At 38.5% G+C, this 16,960-nt stretch overlaps 1 protein-coding gene across 3 annotated transcripts in view; it reads right to left on the minus strand.

Moving 5' to 3' along the window:
- Positions 1 to 1,307: 1,307 nt before the first annotated feature.
- The window catches only part of LOC125240394 (neuropeptide CCHamide-1), a 94,163-nt gene continuing 78,510 nt past the window's right edge, over positions 1,308 to 16,960 (minus strand). For all 3 annotated transcript variants that reach the window (XM_048148291.1, XM_048148292.1, XM_048148295.1), the window contains 4 exons: positions 15,354 to 15,445; positions 11,231 to 11,319; positions 8,977 to 9,079; positions 1,308 to 1,535 (listed from right to left, as the gene is read on the minus strand). In XM_048148291.1, the coding sequence (XP_048004248.1) occupies positions 1,512 to 1,535; positions 8,977 to 9,079; positions 11,231 to 11,319; positions 15,354 to 15,445 (308 nt within the window). In that variant the 3' untranslated portion in view covers positions 1,308 to 1,511. The remainder of the gene's footprint in view (positions 1,536 to 8,976; positions 9,080 to 11,230; positions 11,320 to 15,353; positions 15,446 to 16,960) is intronic.

A 16,960-nucleotide genomic window follows, 5' to 3' on the forward strand; every position in this document is an offset into this window, starting at 1 on the left:
TTGATTAAATAACACATGGATTTAGCCTATATCTGATGAGTTAGAATGAAAATTAAAGACATTTTGACTACAAGGTTTGTTTACATTGTTCACAAGTTTTATTGACGGAGACTTTATAGCACATCTCGGACACTGGCGATCAAATATATGAACGAGGCGCGTTCCTAGCACACATTATAAGCTCGTGTACGTGAACGCGTACCATGCTTGTATGAGTGAGACATGTCAGGTCGACAGTTCGTGTTTTTGACAGGCGGTAACTGTGAGGTAACCGAGAGGGGGTGGGCGGCACTTTCAGCGGGGAGCGGGAGTGGCCATACTGTACGATAGTACTCTTTATTATACTGTGCTTTATAGTCAGTATTTTCTTCGTGTTGGTGTGGTGAAAAATTTTGTGTTTCACTCCGTGGCAAAGTTTGTTTAACCTTCGTATCTTGAAACCCTCGCAACGCTCAAGATTCCACTTTTTGAACCACTGGCTACGCTCGCGGTTCAATATTGGAATCTTTCGCTTGCTCGGGTATCAATTTTGGCACGTGCAGTTAAACAACAACTTTGCCCCCTTGTAAAACAAATAACTATTTCACCACACCAACGGGTAAAGGCTTACTTTGCTATTCGAAAACAGATAGCAAAATTGCATTTTATCCACAAGAGTGCAAAGTAATTTCATACAAATTTTAACTTGATGTATTAAGCTATAGCTGATAGAATTTACCTATAAATGATGATTTTGAATCATAAATATTGAATAAATCGATAGATTTGATTTAGTTTGATGTTTTAAAATCGCCGTCAATAGAAATTGTCAACAATGTAAACAAATCATTCTATAAAATATCAATATTCTAGCACAATTTTATTACTTTAAAGGTTGAGGATCATAATGTGAGATGAATTGATTAAATAACACATGGATTTAGCCTATATCTGATGAGTTAGAATGAAAATTAAAGACATTTTGACTACAAGGTTTGTTTACATTGTTCACAAGTTTTATTGACGGAGACTTTATAGTCAGTATTTTCTTCGTGTTGGTGTGGTGAAAAATTTTGTGTTTCACTCCGTGGCAAAGTTTGTTTAACCTTCGTATCTTGAAACCCTCGCAACGCTCAAGATTCCACTTTTTGAACCACTGGCTACGCTCGCGGTTCAATATTGGAATCTTTCGCTTGCTCGGGTATCAATTTTGGCACGTGCAGTTAAACAACAACTTTGCCCCCTTGTAAAACAAATAACTATTTTCAGACTACCGTGATGGTCCATCATATTTAGTGATGATTACTGAAACTAGCTTCCTTTTTAAAATGTACTTTATTCAGAATGGCACATCACCTTTATTTATGTACATAATGTCAATTGTAACCCAGCCTTACAACCGACTAATCTTATTATACAGTACAACATTGCAGTTCAAGGACCAGAGTATTGGGGCTATAGACAGTAACAATATGAAACAATCAAATGAAGCTAGAAAACATCAGTCCATTTTTTTTTTTTTAGTTTTCTATTCATTTCTCGTCGGCTGCGTTCCTCTGAAAGAGAAAAAATAGAGTTTATATCACGAACGTACGAATAATTATGTGTAAGCACTTCCTAAAAACGGATCTTAAAGGAAAGGATGACGTCTTAGACGTATAAAAACAAGTGAATATCAACGTCTTTTTTAATCAACACAAGTCAAAATATTCTATTGAAAATATTTCAAATTGTGCTATCTTAAAGTAGTCATACTACTATATATATAAATTAAAATCGAAATAAATTACACATATGAAAGAAAAAGTGATCAAGGCCAAGTGCCTGAGGCTGGAAACGAACCAGCGTACCCTGTAATCGCGGCAGATGCCTGTTTCCGCTCGACCACCCAGGTCACAGCTGCTGAGGACGAAATTATGTCTCATAATTAGTAATCTATTCGCAGTAAGATAGATAAAGCCGTTATATAGTTATAACCCCAGGGATATAATTATATGTCGTAACATAGTTAAACAAAAGCGATTAATTGCTATCTTACTAGGAATATAACTATAATACGTTACTAGTTTAGTCATATAATTATATGACTGGATTCAGTTTAGTGAAATGATTCTAGGCAGGAGTACGGCGGTGCGACGGAGGTATAGTTATAACCCTAGGGATATAATTATATGCCGTAACATAGCTAAACGAAAGCGATTCCTTACCATCTTACTAGGAATATAATTATAATACGTTACTAGTTTAGTTATACAATTATATCACTGGATTAAACTTAGTCTAGGGATATAATTATAATACGTCTCTAGTTAAGTAATATAGTTATATTACTGGATTAAGTTCAGTAGTATAATTGTAGCAGTGTAGTGCGGGGGTGCAGTGGAGACGGGGGCGGGGGCTTACCCGCTACCACGAGGCAGTCGTTCGGCATCAGTTTAAATTAAAACTGCCATCGCACAAATCCAAATGCAGATACAATTTAAAAAATGAATAAATCGGATATTTTGAAAAGAACCGGGAGCACCGGTTCCTAAATTTTTGTCCCGGTTCTTTCGCCACCATAAAATTACCGGGATTTCCCGGGAAATCAAGAACCGGGAAATACCGACCGGGAGCATGTCCTAACTGTTACGTTTTAACTAAATATAGCTTGAATTCGTTTGTTTAGTAAGCAAACCTTGTGTACTATGTTCAATACAAAATAAATTTTGTTCGAACGTCAGTGATGGTGTTGTTATTCCAAATCGTCCCGCTATACGTATTATAAAACACTGATTTAAACTTTCACGATTTTTACACATAATTATTTAAAATTGCAAACGGGACTTAATACATAGTATGTAATACGCGATTAAGTCCCGTTTGCAATTTTAAATACCGTACTATAATTATATTCCTAGTAAGATGGTTATGAATCGCTTTTGTTTAGCTATGTTACGTTACGGCATATAATTATATCGCTAGGGTTATAACTATACCTCCGCCGCACCGCCGCACTCCTGCCTATAATCATTTCACTAAACTGAATCCAGTCATATAACTATATGACTAAACTAGTAACGTATTATAGTTATATTCCTAGTAAGATAGCAATTAATCGCTTTCGTTTAACTATGTTACGACGTATAATCATATTCCTAGGGTTATAACTATATAACGGCTTTATCTATCTTACTGCGACATATACAAGGACTCGTAGCGCCTGACCATCCCTAGGGTAAAACGTTATGAAATCCAGCATATCGATGGATCGATGGATGGTTCCAGCCTCAGGCACTGGAGGCCTTGGTCACTTTTTCTTTCATATGTGTAATTTATTTCGGTTTTAATCAACGTCTTTGATTAACTATCCTATGGCACCATTTCAGATGGGCCTAATATGAAAAAATATATGTAGGTACGGAAAAACTATAAAGCCTGGGTTCGTAGCCGAATGGCACAAACGCTTACGAAGCGAAACGCTAGTAGATATCTATTTCTATTGCTCTTGCGTATTGGCACGACATCGACAGAGACAGACTACCTTTCGTGGCGTTTCGTTTTCGTTTCGCGTCAGAAATATATGACTATTGTATTGTCAAGAGGGCGATGTTATTGTGATGTGTGCGGGGATAGTTCGGAATAGTATGAAAAAAATAGTTCTAATCACATTCCGCAAAATGTAGTATGTATGTAATGTAGGCACGTAATAATATATTTTTGTTCAGGGTGCGTAGCCGAATGGCACAAACGCTCACGAAACGAAACGCTAGTAGATATCTATCTCTATCGCTCTTGCGTATTGGCGCGACAAAGCCAGACTACCTTTCGCGGCGTTTCGTTTTCGTTTCGCGTCGGAGAAATGGGCGGAGGCTACGAAGCCTGGTTTTAAATATTCATGTTGATGACTTAGTTTTTTTACTCAATAAGTGGCCCTAAATGACCCAAGAATGACAAATGGGCGCGTTCAAGTTATATTAAGGCCGTGTTGCACGTTTGCGTCCGTGGCCCACAAATGGTGTCGCCGGAAGACCAGCGCTGACTGTATGGTTAGCATTATGCTGAGGCGGGACCATTTCGTGGTAAACGATAATTTTTATATTATGTTTTAATAATTAAATGTTTGTATTTTTAATACCTATTGTAATTTACCACGAATAAACGATTTCTATTCTATTCTAAATATCAGCCTCCTTACGCTTATATTTGGGGCCAATATACTCGTATTTCGGAATTGCTTTATCTTGAATATAAAATTGAATCATCCTCTGAAGTAAATATAAAATTGAATCATCATTACCGTCTTCTTAATTACAAACAATTATGCTCCACACTTCCTCAAATTTGCTAAATTTGTTACAAACTTTACCACAAAGCTTTGCGTAAACATTCATTTGACACAACGTACGAGTCTTCAAATGTGAACGTTGTTTACTTACAACCATGCCACTCTACAACCCTGTCAAAATGGCAAGCAGTAAGAGATTTCTTACAATCTGATTTATAACGTCACTATGACATAGTTCTACAGTGGCCTGGTTAAAATTGTTTGACTGTGCTTATATTTGTACAGTTTGATCAAAAAGATGTAAGCGAGAATAGAGAGATCAAGCTTGCGCAAATGCGCATTCAATAACTGAGTAACTGAGTTTATGAAAAATATATCTACATTTTTTTTTATTATTATAAATGGGCTTACTCTTGACCACAGACTAGCCAAAGGCAAAGACGTGGCCTACGATGGAGTGAGCTCGCCCAGAAGCTGCCTGTTCACTCTTGATTTGAAGGTTTTTTAACTAATGTTAAAAAAAGTTTTGCTTTATTGTATGACTTTCATGGTTATCCCACTCTCTGTTCTGACTTTTTTGTGGGATAGGAGGCCAACGAGCAGACAGGTCGTCTGATGGTAAGTGATCACTGCTGCCCATGAACACCCGAAATACCAGAAGTGTTGGAGATGCGTTGCCACTGGTATCAAATTGAACATCATTAATATTATATAATTTAATCACTTTTGAATAATCATCATCTTATTTTCTTCAAAATCCAAGTGCTTAAAGTGAACACAAAAGTTAAAACTTTTTTTGTCAAATAAGTGCAAGCGATAAGTTCGTCCAATACTTTAAAACTCAATTCCACGGTTCTTTACTTAAAACACAAGACATCGCAACCAAAATGCTAGAAAATTTTAGTATTTTTTCATAGTTACATTGTAAATTCTGAATAACAATCCTCGTTGTCAACATCCTTAGACAACGGAACAGACTAACAACAAAATTTGTTCAAAACATTTCCATTCCGAAGCACGACCTGAACTCGTCTATATTTTTTTAACCGTCGCCTCATATCTCAAGAAGGACGGTTATCAAGTCGTCTGTATGTTTTTTTTTTTATTTTTTTTTATTTTTTATGTTTGTTCCTCGATATCTCCGTCGTTACTGGACCGATTTTGAAATTTTTTTTTTTGATTGAATGTATATGCATACAGATTGGTCCCATTTTTCTCAGAACCCAGTTCTAATGATGGGATCCTGGAGAAATCGAGGGAACTCCTCAAATCTGAAAGGCATACATATGGTTATTTTTGTGTTTTTAAAGGAACAGCATGCATTTAGGTACGGAACAGTGACATTTGGTGCAGTGGAACTGCTGATGATGGCCAGAACGGAACTCTTCAAATCTGAACGGCACGCTTATAGTGACTTTGGTATTTTTATACGAACAGCATGCACTTTCGTCCAGAACCGTGACATTTGGTGCAGTGGAATTTCTGATGATGATCAGAACCGAACTCCTCAAATCTGAACGGCACGCTTATAGTGACTTTGGTATTTTTATAAGAACAGCATGCACTTTCATCCAGAACAGTGACATTTGTTGCAGTGGAACTGCTGATGATGGCCAGAACCAAACTCCTCAAATCTGAACGGCACGCTTATAGTGACTTTGCCATTTTTATAAGAACAGCATGCACTTTCGTCCAGAACAGTGACATTTGGTGCAGTGGAATTTCTGATGATGGTCAGAACCGAACTCCTCAAATCTGAACGGCACGCTTATAGTGACTGTGGTATTTTTATAAGAACAGCATGCACTTTCGTCCAGAACAGTGACATTTGGTGCAGTGGAACTGCTGATGATGGCCAGAACCAAACTCCTCAAACCTGAACGGCACACTCATAGTGACTTTGGTATTTTTGTAAGAAAAGCATGCATTTAAGTTCAGAACAGTGACATTTATTTAGTTATGTTTGTTAAGCATAAGTTTTGAAGTCAAAGTTTGTCAAGCTTCGATTTCTTATAATATAATAGGATTCATGAGGAATTGAGGAAACTCCTCAAACCTTAACGTTATACGTATATTCATTTGTGTTGCCATCTAATAATTAAAGCATTAAAAGCAGTTTAAAAAAATACTTACACATTTCTACATAATCCAACATTCGCAAGTAGCTTTCACCAGAACCCGAAAGGCGACGGTTTTTTTTTCTTAAAAATTATTGCCTATTTTGTTAAAGTCGTGGGCTGCATCGAACACAAACCAAATAGATAAAAAAAATGGAAACAATGTTATTCTCGTACTTACTGCTGAAAGAGTTAGTAATTTTGTGGAGTCGGAGGCCAACATATAAAAAACCGGCCAAGAGCGTGTCGGGCCACGCTCAGTGTAGGGTTCCGCAGTTTTCCGTATTTTTCTCAAAAATTACTGAACCTATCAAGTTCAAAACAATTTTCCTAGAAAGTCTTTATAAAGTTCTACTCTTGTGATTTTTTTCATATTTTTAAACATATGGGTCATAAGTTAGAGGGCAAATATTGATATTTACAAAAAACGATTTGTGTAAACCCTTATTCATTTTTAAATACCTATCCAACAATATATCACACGTTGGGGTTGGAATAAAAAAAAATCAGTCCCCACTTTACATGTAGGGGGGACCCACCCGAAAAAAACATTTTTTTCCACTTTTTATTTTACCACTTTGTCGGCGTGATTGATATACTTATTGGTACCAAATTTCAGCTTTCTAGTGCTAACGGTTACTGAGATTATCCGCGAACGGACGGACGGACGGACGGACAGACAGACATGGCGAAACTATAAGGGTTTATAGTTGACTACGGAACCCAAAAAAATGGCACATTTATTGGCAATTTTATAATACTCGGATGCAGTCTACAGCCTACAGTACAGATGTAGTTGTAGTATGAAAAGGGTTTCCTTCGTATTTGTCATGCTAGTTCAGTCAATGTCAATACATCTTGTACTAAGACTGACAGAAATAGCATCACACGTTCGTACGTTTCCGTAACAATACGAAGGCAAATCTTTTCGTACTACATCCTGTACTCGCGCGACCTTACTGTCGACTGCTTTAGGTACTGCCGGGACAATATCTTTGTTACTACCAGATTTTTAATTAGGAATAATGATCCAATAATTTAAATTTTAAATTTGTATATATGCCCAAAGGGCAATGGAGAGGGCTATGCTAGGAGTCTCTTTGCGAGATCGTATCAGAAATGAGACCATCCGCAACACAACCAAAGTAACCGATATGGCCCTCCGAATCGCTAAACTTAAGTGGCAGTGGGCGGGGCACATTGCACGTAGAACCGATGGCCGTTGGGGCGGAAAGGTTCTCGAGTGGCGACCGCGTACCGGAAGGCGAACCGCGGGTAGGCCCCTAACAAGGTGGACTGATGACCTGGTGAAGGTCGCAGGAGTCCGCTGGATGCGGGTGGCGCAGGACAGGTCATTGTGGCAATCTTTGGGGGAGGCCTATGTCCAGCAGTGGACGTCTTTCGGCTGATATGATGATGATGATGATGATATATAAACTGTTGTGCCGTGTTAATGTATTTGTGCATCCATACTAATATTATAAATGGGAAAGTGCGTCTGTTTGTTTGTCCGTCTTTCACGGCAAAACGGATACGGAGATACTTGAAGGGATGGGAAGTGACATAGGCTACTTTTTAGGGTTCCGTAGTCAACTAGGAACCCTTATAGTTAGTTTCGCCATGTCTGTCTGTCCGTCCGTCCGTCCGTCCGTCCGTCCGTCCGTCCGTCCGTCCGTCCGCGGATAATCTCAGTAACCGTTAGCACTAGAAAGCTGAAATTTGGTACCAATATGTATATCAATCACGCCAACAAAGTGCAAAAATAAAAAGTGGAAAAAAATGTTTCGTTAGGGCACCCCCCCTACATGTAAAGTGGGGGCTGATATTTTTTTTCATTCCAACCCCAACGTGTGATATATCGTTGGATAGGTATTAAAAAATGAATAAGGGTTTACTGATATCGTTTTTTGATAATATTAATAGTTTCGGAAATAATCGCTCCTAAAGGAAAAAAAAGTGCGTCCCCCCCCCTCTAACTTTTGAACCATATGTTTAAAAAATATGAAAAAAATCACTAAAGTAGAACTTTATGAATACTTTTTAGGAAAATTGTTTTGAACTTGATAGGTTCAGTAGTTTTTGAGAAAAATACGGAAAACTACGGAACCCTACACTGAGCGTGGCCCGACACGCTCTTGGCCGGTTTTTTGTCTCTTTCTAACGCGAGCGAAGCCGCGAGTAAAAGCTAGTTTATGAAATAAATGAAAATGAATATGATCAGTAGTTCTGATGCGATCAGGGACCTATTTTTTAATTTTGATTTCGCCACCTTTTTTGAAAAAAATCTGCTAATTATTATATGCAAGCAATATAGATTGAGAGTCTACTGGTGTATTGACCAGTTTTTTTTTTAATTTATTTTAGTAGAATCTAACTACTATAAGTAGACACAGTATTCTACAAAACAGACAAAATCAAGCGGTCTAAAATGTCGAAATTTTAAAAATCGGCCCCCAGGGGGCCGATTTTTGAATCTCACGTCGTTCGAATTCAGAAAATTGTCACCGAAAATAGTACGCAATTCACCGTGACAATTTTCTGAATTCGAACGCCGTGAGATTTAAAAATCGGCCCGCAGTACGTGCCAGTACCATACCCACCATAAAAACTTACCATGATTTTCCAAAGCTTCATCTTAGAAAGAAGGTCATCATCCAACATCGGAATAGCTTCAGGCTTCATGGGGCCCATGGCTGCAGGGTCTTCGTTTACACTCCTGAAAAATCGACAGTAATAATGTATAAAAAAAAAACATGAACCATTAATTATTAGTTATTTATGAAATAACTAATAATTAATAATTGAATTGAATTGAATTGAATTGAGTGAATTGTGGTGTAGGCGAGAGGCTGGCAACCTGTCACTGCAATGTCACAGTTTAGTTTTCTTTTAACCCCTTATTTGCCAAGAGTGGCCTTGAAGCTTTAGTAGTTTCATGTGCTCTGCCTACCCCTTTATGGGATACAGGCGTGATTGTATGTATGTATGTATGTATGTTATGAAATAAAACTATGGAAACGGATTAAATCGCGTATAATGAATGCATGCGGGATGTATTTTAAATTCATTATACGCGATTTAATCCGTTTCCATAGTTTTATTTCATGAGTAACTATCGCGGTAACCGAAGACAATATTATTAGTTATTTGTTATACAAGGGGGCAAAGTTGTATTTTAACGCCGAGCGTGGAATTGAAAAACGAGCAAGTGAAAGGATTCTATAGTTGAACCACGAGCGAAGCGAGTGATTCGAAAATAGAATCCTGAACTTGCGAGTTTTTTAACACACGAGAAGTAAAATACATTTGCACCCGAGTGTAACACAAAACTTTTCCCCTCACTATAGCGAGGAAACTACAACGCAAAAAATGCGTTTATCACTGCTTCAAGTAGTTCCACAGGTGGTAAATCATCTTTATTACTAGATTCACCTACTTTTATCAATTTTAAAGCAGTTAATTTGACTTTATTCAAGAACAAGTTACTTTACCCACTAGTGGATAAAATGCGTTTTTACCCGCTGGTATTAAAGGACAAAACACGTGTTTCCAAGCTAGTGAGGGGAAAAAATATTATAACCTCCTTCTTATTTATTTTCGGTAAAGAAGTCGTTAAAAAAAAACGTAATAAGTAATTTTCTTTATAAAACTATTTTGATACCTATTAAGTGCCTTGATTTTGCGGGCATTTCTTAGTCTCCAGTGAATAAAATTATCTAGTTAGAACGGCAGCCGCCGCCGCCGTGCCATGCTCAACTCTTTCATGCAAGTGCCTGTACAATGGGTTGTGTTCTGAAGAACTGTTTGACATGATGCCAACGGCCACTTTTCATCATCGCACCGCTCGCCATCGACAGGGCGCTCATCCACACACCTTGCAACCTAAATGGTCGCGCACCGTGCGGTTTCAGAGGAATTTCCTCCCACGAACGCTCCGGCTGTGGAATGAGCTCCCTGTCGAGGTATTCCCGATGACCTACAATATGGGGTTCTTCAAAAAAGGAGTGTACAAGTTTCTAATGGGTCGGCAACGTGTATGTGACACCTGTTTGCCACCGACGTGGTATAAAAAAAAGTTGTCAATAACATGAAATTATACCTTTTCAAATTTATTCATAAATTTGAAAGGGTATAATTATCCTTATGGAAATCAAAAATAATACATGTTTTTTATTGGATACCAAGCTCAGCATATTCTCGACTGGTGTCCAGCGCTGGTTTTCAGCTTGGTCCTTTTTTTTGAGGGTCTAAATATGTAACATTATAACAGCAACGAGCCGTTGGGTAATCTACTTTTAATTTATGATAATTGAAAAACAAATAATTAAACATCATGTTGGTTACGTTAATGTTCATATCATGCATGTACAGTCAACCAATTGGAACCCTAGGCCACTGTAGAACTATGTCATAGTGACGTTATAAATCAGATTGTAAGAAATCTCTTACTACTTGTCATTTTGACATGGTTGTAGATTGGCCTAGAGTTCCAATTGGTTGACTGTACTTTAACCATACGTTATACTTATAAAATTAACAATTTAACATATTGTATGGAACAATATCAACTTAAAAATATTTTGTATCTCACACACACACACACTCAAAGTTAAAATGCAGTAATTATACACCGTGGGCCTGAACATTGTTACTCTTCTCTTCGCCGACAGAAACAGTGACGATATGAAAGAATTGTTTAATAAACTGCGACTTTCAAAACACGTCAAAATACATGCAAGACTAAACAGCGACATCTACAACATTTTACGTAAAAGTCTATGACCTCGGCCACTCAAAAGTAAGAACGTCCCGTAACTCCAACAAGTGAAACAATTCATAGGAATTCCAGCACTTGCCCTATACATACATAAGTCTGTTGGGCTGCGAGTCGTCTTGCACATCCATCTGAAAGATGGCGTTGATGTCATCGTTCGTTGGCTCCTGTCGCGCGCGGTTCTGAAATCGAACGATAGATGGCGTTAAAACGTTATTCTTATATTTTGTATGTGAGTGACAGATTTTGTTACCCACGCGTGAAAGCACTAATAATATTGTTTTGACACGACATTTAATGTGCAGTAATCTGTAAGACAATCGTCATATCAACATGATTATATAGGTAACACCAAGGACCATTTAATACTAGACTGATATAGCCCATACAAAAAAGCGTACCCCTGAAAAAAGCTTAGTTTTTGCTTTAAAACTAGATGGCGTTGTTTCGTAACCCGGGAGTGGAAAAAAACATATTTTCACACATATTTTTACTTGTTTTTATATTATACTATGAATAACTATCAAAAAACTTTATTTTAATATCAAAATATTGGCTCAAAACACAATTTTTACAAATTATATTTTTTGGTCGGCCTCGACGTAGTTGTGATCGCTTCGCTGGCTAAGTTTATTCGCATGTTGTCTAATTATTGCCAAATAAAATGACTAGATGACGTTGGTGGACTAGGAAAATGTTACATCCGTTTCGTTGTTCATTAATATAATATACTTAGTGATAATAAACCTATATGTTGAGCTCAAATACGTTCAACAAAACGCAATCATTGTGACATCTGACATCCATGTCACATCACGAATGTCATTGTATGATTTTTATTGAATATTCATAATATATGGATATTAAATATTTTAGAATCGCAGCAGCAATGCGAGTAGAGATACAGAATTAATAACTGTATAAATTAATAATTGTATGACCAATGACCTCATACATAAAATTACCAGTTTAGGTGACAGAAGGCGAATCCAATTTGTAAACATTAAATGTGCTAAGGAAAATAATCTTTCCGATTTTCAACGGGACACGGCTGAAGGGGCGAGCTGGTTTCGACTGCGCCCATGCATCTCAATTGTCCAGAAAGTTCATTCGAAGATCATTTTGCTTATAATAATCTGAGTAATCACAGTGAATGGTTTGACAGTATTTCAGCTAACATGTAGAGAGACTTGCTAGCTTCGTCGGTCAGGCTTCGTCTTGGACACAACGCGGATAGTTAGGCCGCCAGGTGTGGCACTTTGGATTACGTTTTAATGATAGTTTGTATTGTTTTGGTAATATATTTTCTACTCGTATACTACTCGTTTGGTACTCGTATAAACCTAAACTGAGATAATAAATGAATAAAAGGAAATAATTAGTGAAACTCTGACATAAGTAATAATTAATGAGACTAAATGCGTTTTCACATTATCCGATCCGATATCGGATGTAGGACTGATACCCCATACATTACAGGCGCTATCTTGGATTTTTTCCATTTAAATCCTTCCGACATCCGATATCGGATCGGATAATGTGAAAACGGACTAAGACAATAGATACCTTGTTAGTGTTATATACCTATGCCTATGTATATCCCACCAAAAACATTCTGTAAAAAATAGCCGTCTCGATGGAGTTGCTTGTTTATCTCTAAAAAGTAATGAAATCTACATAAAGTTCCTTACTGCGATTTCTTTATTATTATAGTTAACTAGCCTTTGCCCGCGGCTTCGCTCTCGTTAAATTCGAAAATCTCTCCACAAACTTCCATCCTCCATTCTAAGGAAGTGGGGGGATATAAAAAGAGACAAAAAGTAGCCTATGTCACTTTCCATCCCTTCAACTATCTCCACTTAAAAAATCACGTCAATACGTCGCTCCGTTTTGCCGTGAAAGATGGACAAACAAACAGACACACACACTTTCCCATTTATAATATTAGTATGGATGTTGTGTGACTTGGCCGTTGAAGTGTAGCGGTGCTGGCGACAGATTGGTGTGTCATGGAGCACCTGGTTATAAACTTCTTTATACCCTTGTGTATAAAGAAGTTTATAAGTTTCATATTCGATGGTCCGAGCTAAGGTTCGTAAAGCCATGAAGCCGAGCTGATAATCATTGCCGCTAAATGCCGATCGAAACGCAGTCTGAAGTGGGTGATAAACGTACGATACGAGCAGGTATGCGTACTTATGGCTCGACGACCTTTTTCGATTGTGTGTCACCGTAAGTACGCGTAAAAACCGCTGCGCATAGTAGTCGACCATCCAACGCGTACTTGCTCGTACGCCTATCACCCACTTGACGTCGCGCCAACACTTTATGGAAAAAGCGGGTTTTCGACAACTACCAATAAGATTTTTGAAATTTTAGACATTCAAAAATCTTCAATAATACTCAACTGTTTCAGTCGCACTCGTTCAAATATAGGATAGGATTGGTATGAGCGAGACGGTCAGGAGATTGATTGTCAACATGATATCTATCATAAACACCGTTCGAAATGGCCTCATTAAAATCTAAATTTTAAATATATTGAAAGTAATATTACTAATTATTGACGTCACGCTCAAAATGAAAGAGATAGAAAATTTGACAGTATGGAACTCTTTTGCATGATTGTCATAATTCAAAATAAGAACGATGACTTGCGTTGTAAACAGGGACTGAAACATGACACGGGCCCCTAGCGTCATCTATATACTTTTCACTGTATCACCTGTAATGCCGTTGAACTACCGCGTGCGTATTTAAAAAAATAACGACATTTTTATTCAAATGACACTCTTAGTGACATCTAGTGACATAGATTTACGGCTGCCAACGGGGTACGGTATTTAGTATGGACTCTGCTGGTCCTTTATAATCGTCCTTGGTAACACTAAAGAATATCAGATATTTTCAGTTGTAAGCGAGGATTTTAATACTTTAATCATCAGACTGCAAAAGCAAACATCATTTCATCATCATTCTCTTGCCCTTATCCCAGTCACTTGGGGTCGGCGCAGCATGTCTTTCTCTTCCATACATCTCTGTCACTCGTCATCTCATCATTAACTTGTTTTAGTTCCATATCATGTCTCACACAGTCCATCCACCTCTTCTTCGGTTTTCCCCTCCCGTTACTTCCACCACCTTCCACATTCATTCGTAATACCTTTCTCGTCACATGCCTTTCATCCCTCCGCATTACATGTCCATACCATGCTAGTCGATTCGCTCTTACTTTTTCAACAATCGGTGCTACTTTCAGGCTTCCTCTGATATACTCATTCTTTATTTTATCCATTCTTGTCACGCCACACATCCATCTTAACATTCTCATCTCTGCTACGTGCAATCTCTTTTCATCCGTCACCTTTAGGGCCCAACACTCTGATCCATACATGACGACAGGTCTGATGACTGATTTATAAATTTTGCCCTTCAGTCGAAGAGGCATCCGGGCATCACAAATGGTTCCCGTGACCTGTCGCCATTTCATCCACCCCGTGCTAATACGGTTTTTCACGTCGCGGTCGATATCGCCATCACACTGTACGAGCGAACCAAGGTACTTAAAGTCGGAGCAGACTGGCAATAAAATACCATCGAGTTCTATGGCAGCAAAACCAGAGAGACCGCCGAAATCACAAAACATATGTTCTGTTTTTGATCTACTGATCTTCAGGCCAACATTCTCTAGTTTTTGCCGCCACTTCTCGAGTCTGCTCTGTACCTCGAGCCCGTCTTCACCAACAAGCACAATGTCATCAGCGAAAAGCATACACCAGGGTACCTCCTCCTGTATGTCCGACGACAAAGCGTCCATAATAAGCAGGAAGAGGTAAGGACTTAGAGCCGATCCCTGGTGCAAGCCCACCGCGACACTGAACCTGTCGGTGGTGCCGGCAGCTGACCGGACGCGTGTACAACATCGACTGTACATTGACCGTATTAGCTCTACATACTTCCCAGGCACGCATTTCTCTTTCAGAGCCCACCACAAAACCTCTCGGGGTACGCGGTCGTATGCCTTTTCGAGGTCAACAAACACCATATGCAGGTTCCTTTTTGCGCGCCTGTATTTTTCGCACAATTGGCGAAGTGCAAAAATGGCGTCTGCTGTACCTCTTCCCGGCATAAACCCGAATTGGTTTTGTGCTAAAGTGTTGTGTTTTGTGCAAAAGCAAACAAGTTACTAAATAGTAGGAGGTAATTAGTTACCTACCATTTCAGCATTGACAGCCATGTGCCTCAGCAGACGCGTGAGGTACCAGTCGGGAGCGGCAGTAGGGGGCTTGGCAGACCGCTTGCCGTGAGCTGGAAATTATAAGAAACTTACATAAGTCTTATATGTGGTGTAGTGTATGCGCGTTCTTACGCCGTCGCATTTTAATGTATCCATGGGATGGTATGATCTTCTTATATTTAATTATAGGTAACCTTTCTTATGAAGCCGATGGTCTTGATTTTTAAAGCCGAGTAAGGGCAACTACACTATGTGTGTTTGAATATTTGCTTCGAAGTTACACATTGACTAAATATACGACTTACGCCGTGTCTTGCGTGGGCGACGGTCGCGCGACCGTCGCCGTCGCGTCTCATACTTCCATATCGATAAGGTTTGATTTCGTATGCGTCGCATCGCCGTCGCACGACCATCGCGCGACCGTCGCCCACGCAAGCCACGGCGTTATACTGATAACTAAACTCATCAATCCAGCCAACATACGTATTATTTTAATTATGGATATTCTAACAAATGTGAGAATCTGTCCCTTATGTATAAAAAAGGTGAAATTAATTTCACACATAAGACATTGATGAAATTAATTTCTTCTTGCTTCCTACGTAAGTTAGTATTTCAGTAACACTAATGAACAGATTATCACAATTCTTAGAAAATTAATCATTTAAATGAAGTATGACAAAAACCTTAAATAACACGACGAGTCAAAGCCCACGTTTTCATCATGAATGCCACGTCCTATACCGGAATCAATTTAGAACTATATTGAATGATATTACTGGGATATAGACGGTGATTACCTCCGGTTTTCCGTGATCATAATGCATGTAACAGCGTCGAAATATCGGGAGCTCGACAAAAATCCAAAAGGTAATCACTGTATATCCCGGTCAATATAAGTCTAATGAATATTACCGTGAATCATTCAAAACTCGGAATCAAGTTTTGCAATAAAGCTGCCTAATTTAGAGCACTATGGCTAATAGCGATTAGGCCATTAAACCATGGCTTTACTGCGCCCGGCTTACTGGACGTCAAAGCGATACTGCTGAATAGCAAAATTGTACCTGTATCTATTAGCTAATAGCTGGTCAAATAGTAAAATGTACGTCCAAAGCATGGATGAACCAAAATGACGGTTGACTGCAGGAAAACTATTACTCAATAACTAAATATAACATTTCCATATTCATGCTGGCTCTTCTTTGTAAGTATTCAAGATACTTTTATTAAAGGATACTCGCTCTTTCGCAAAAGTTAATAATAAATAAATATATATTTTAGGACATTCTTACACAGATTGACTGAGGCCCATGGTAAGCTCAAGAAGGCTTGTGTTGTGGGTACTCAGACAACGATATATATAATATATAAATACTTATATACATAGAAAACATCCATGACTCGGGAACAAATATCTGTGCTCATTACACAAAGAAATGCCCTTACCGGGATTCGAACCCGGGACCGTAGCAGGCAGGGTCACTACCGACTGCGCCAGACCGGTCGTCAAATAAAGATTACATAATACATGACAAAATAAAAAACTGTGTGTGTGGGTATAAAGGGGTAGACAGAGCACATGA

Source organism: Leguminivora glycinivorella, chromosome 2 (assembly GCF_023078275.1).
Source record: "Leguminivora glycinivorella isolate SPB_JAAS2020 chromosome 2, LegGlyc_1.1, whole genome shotgun sequence".
Lineage (NCBI taxonomy): Eukaryota > Metazoa > Arthropoda > Insecta > Lepidoptera > Tortricidae > Leguminivora > Leguminivora glycinivorella.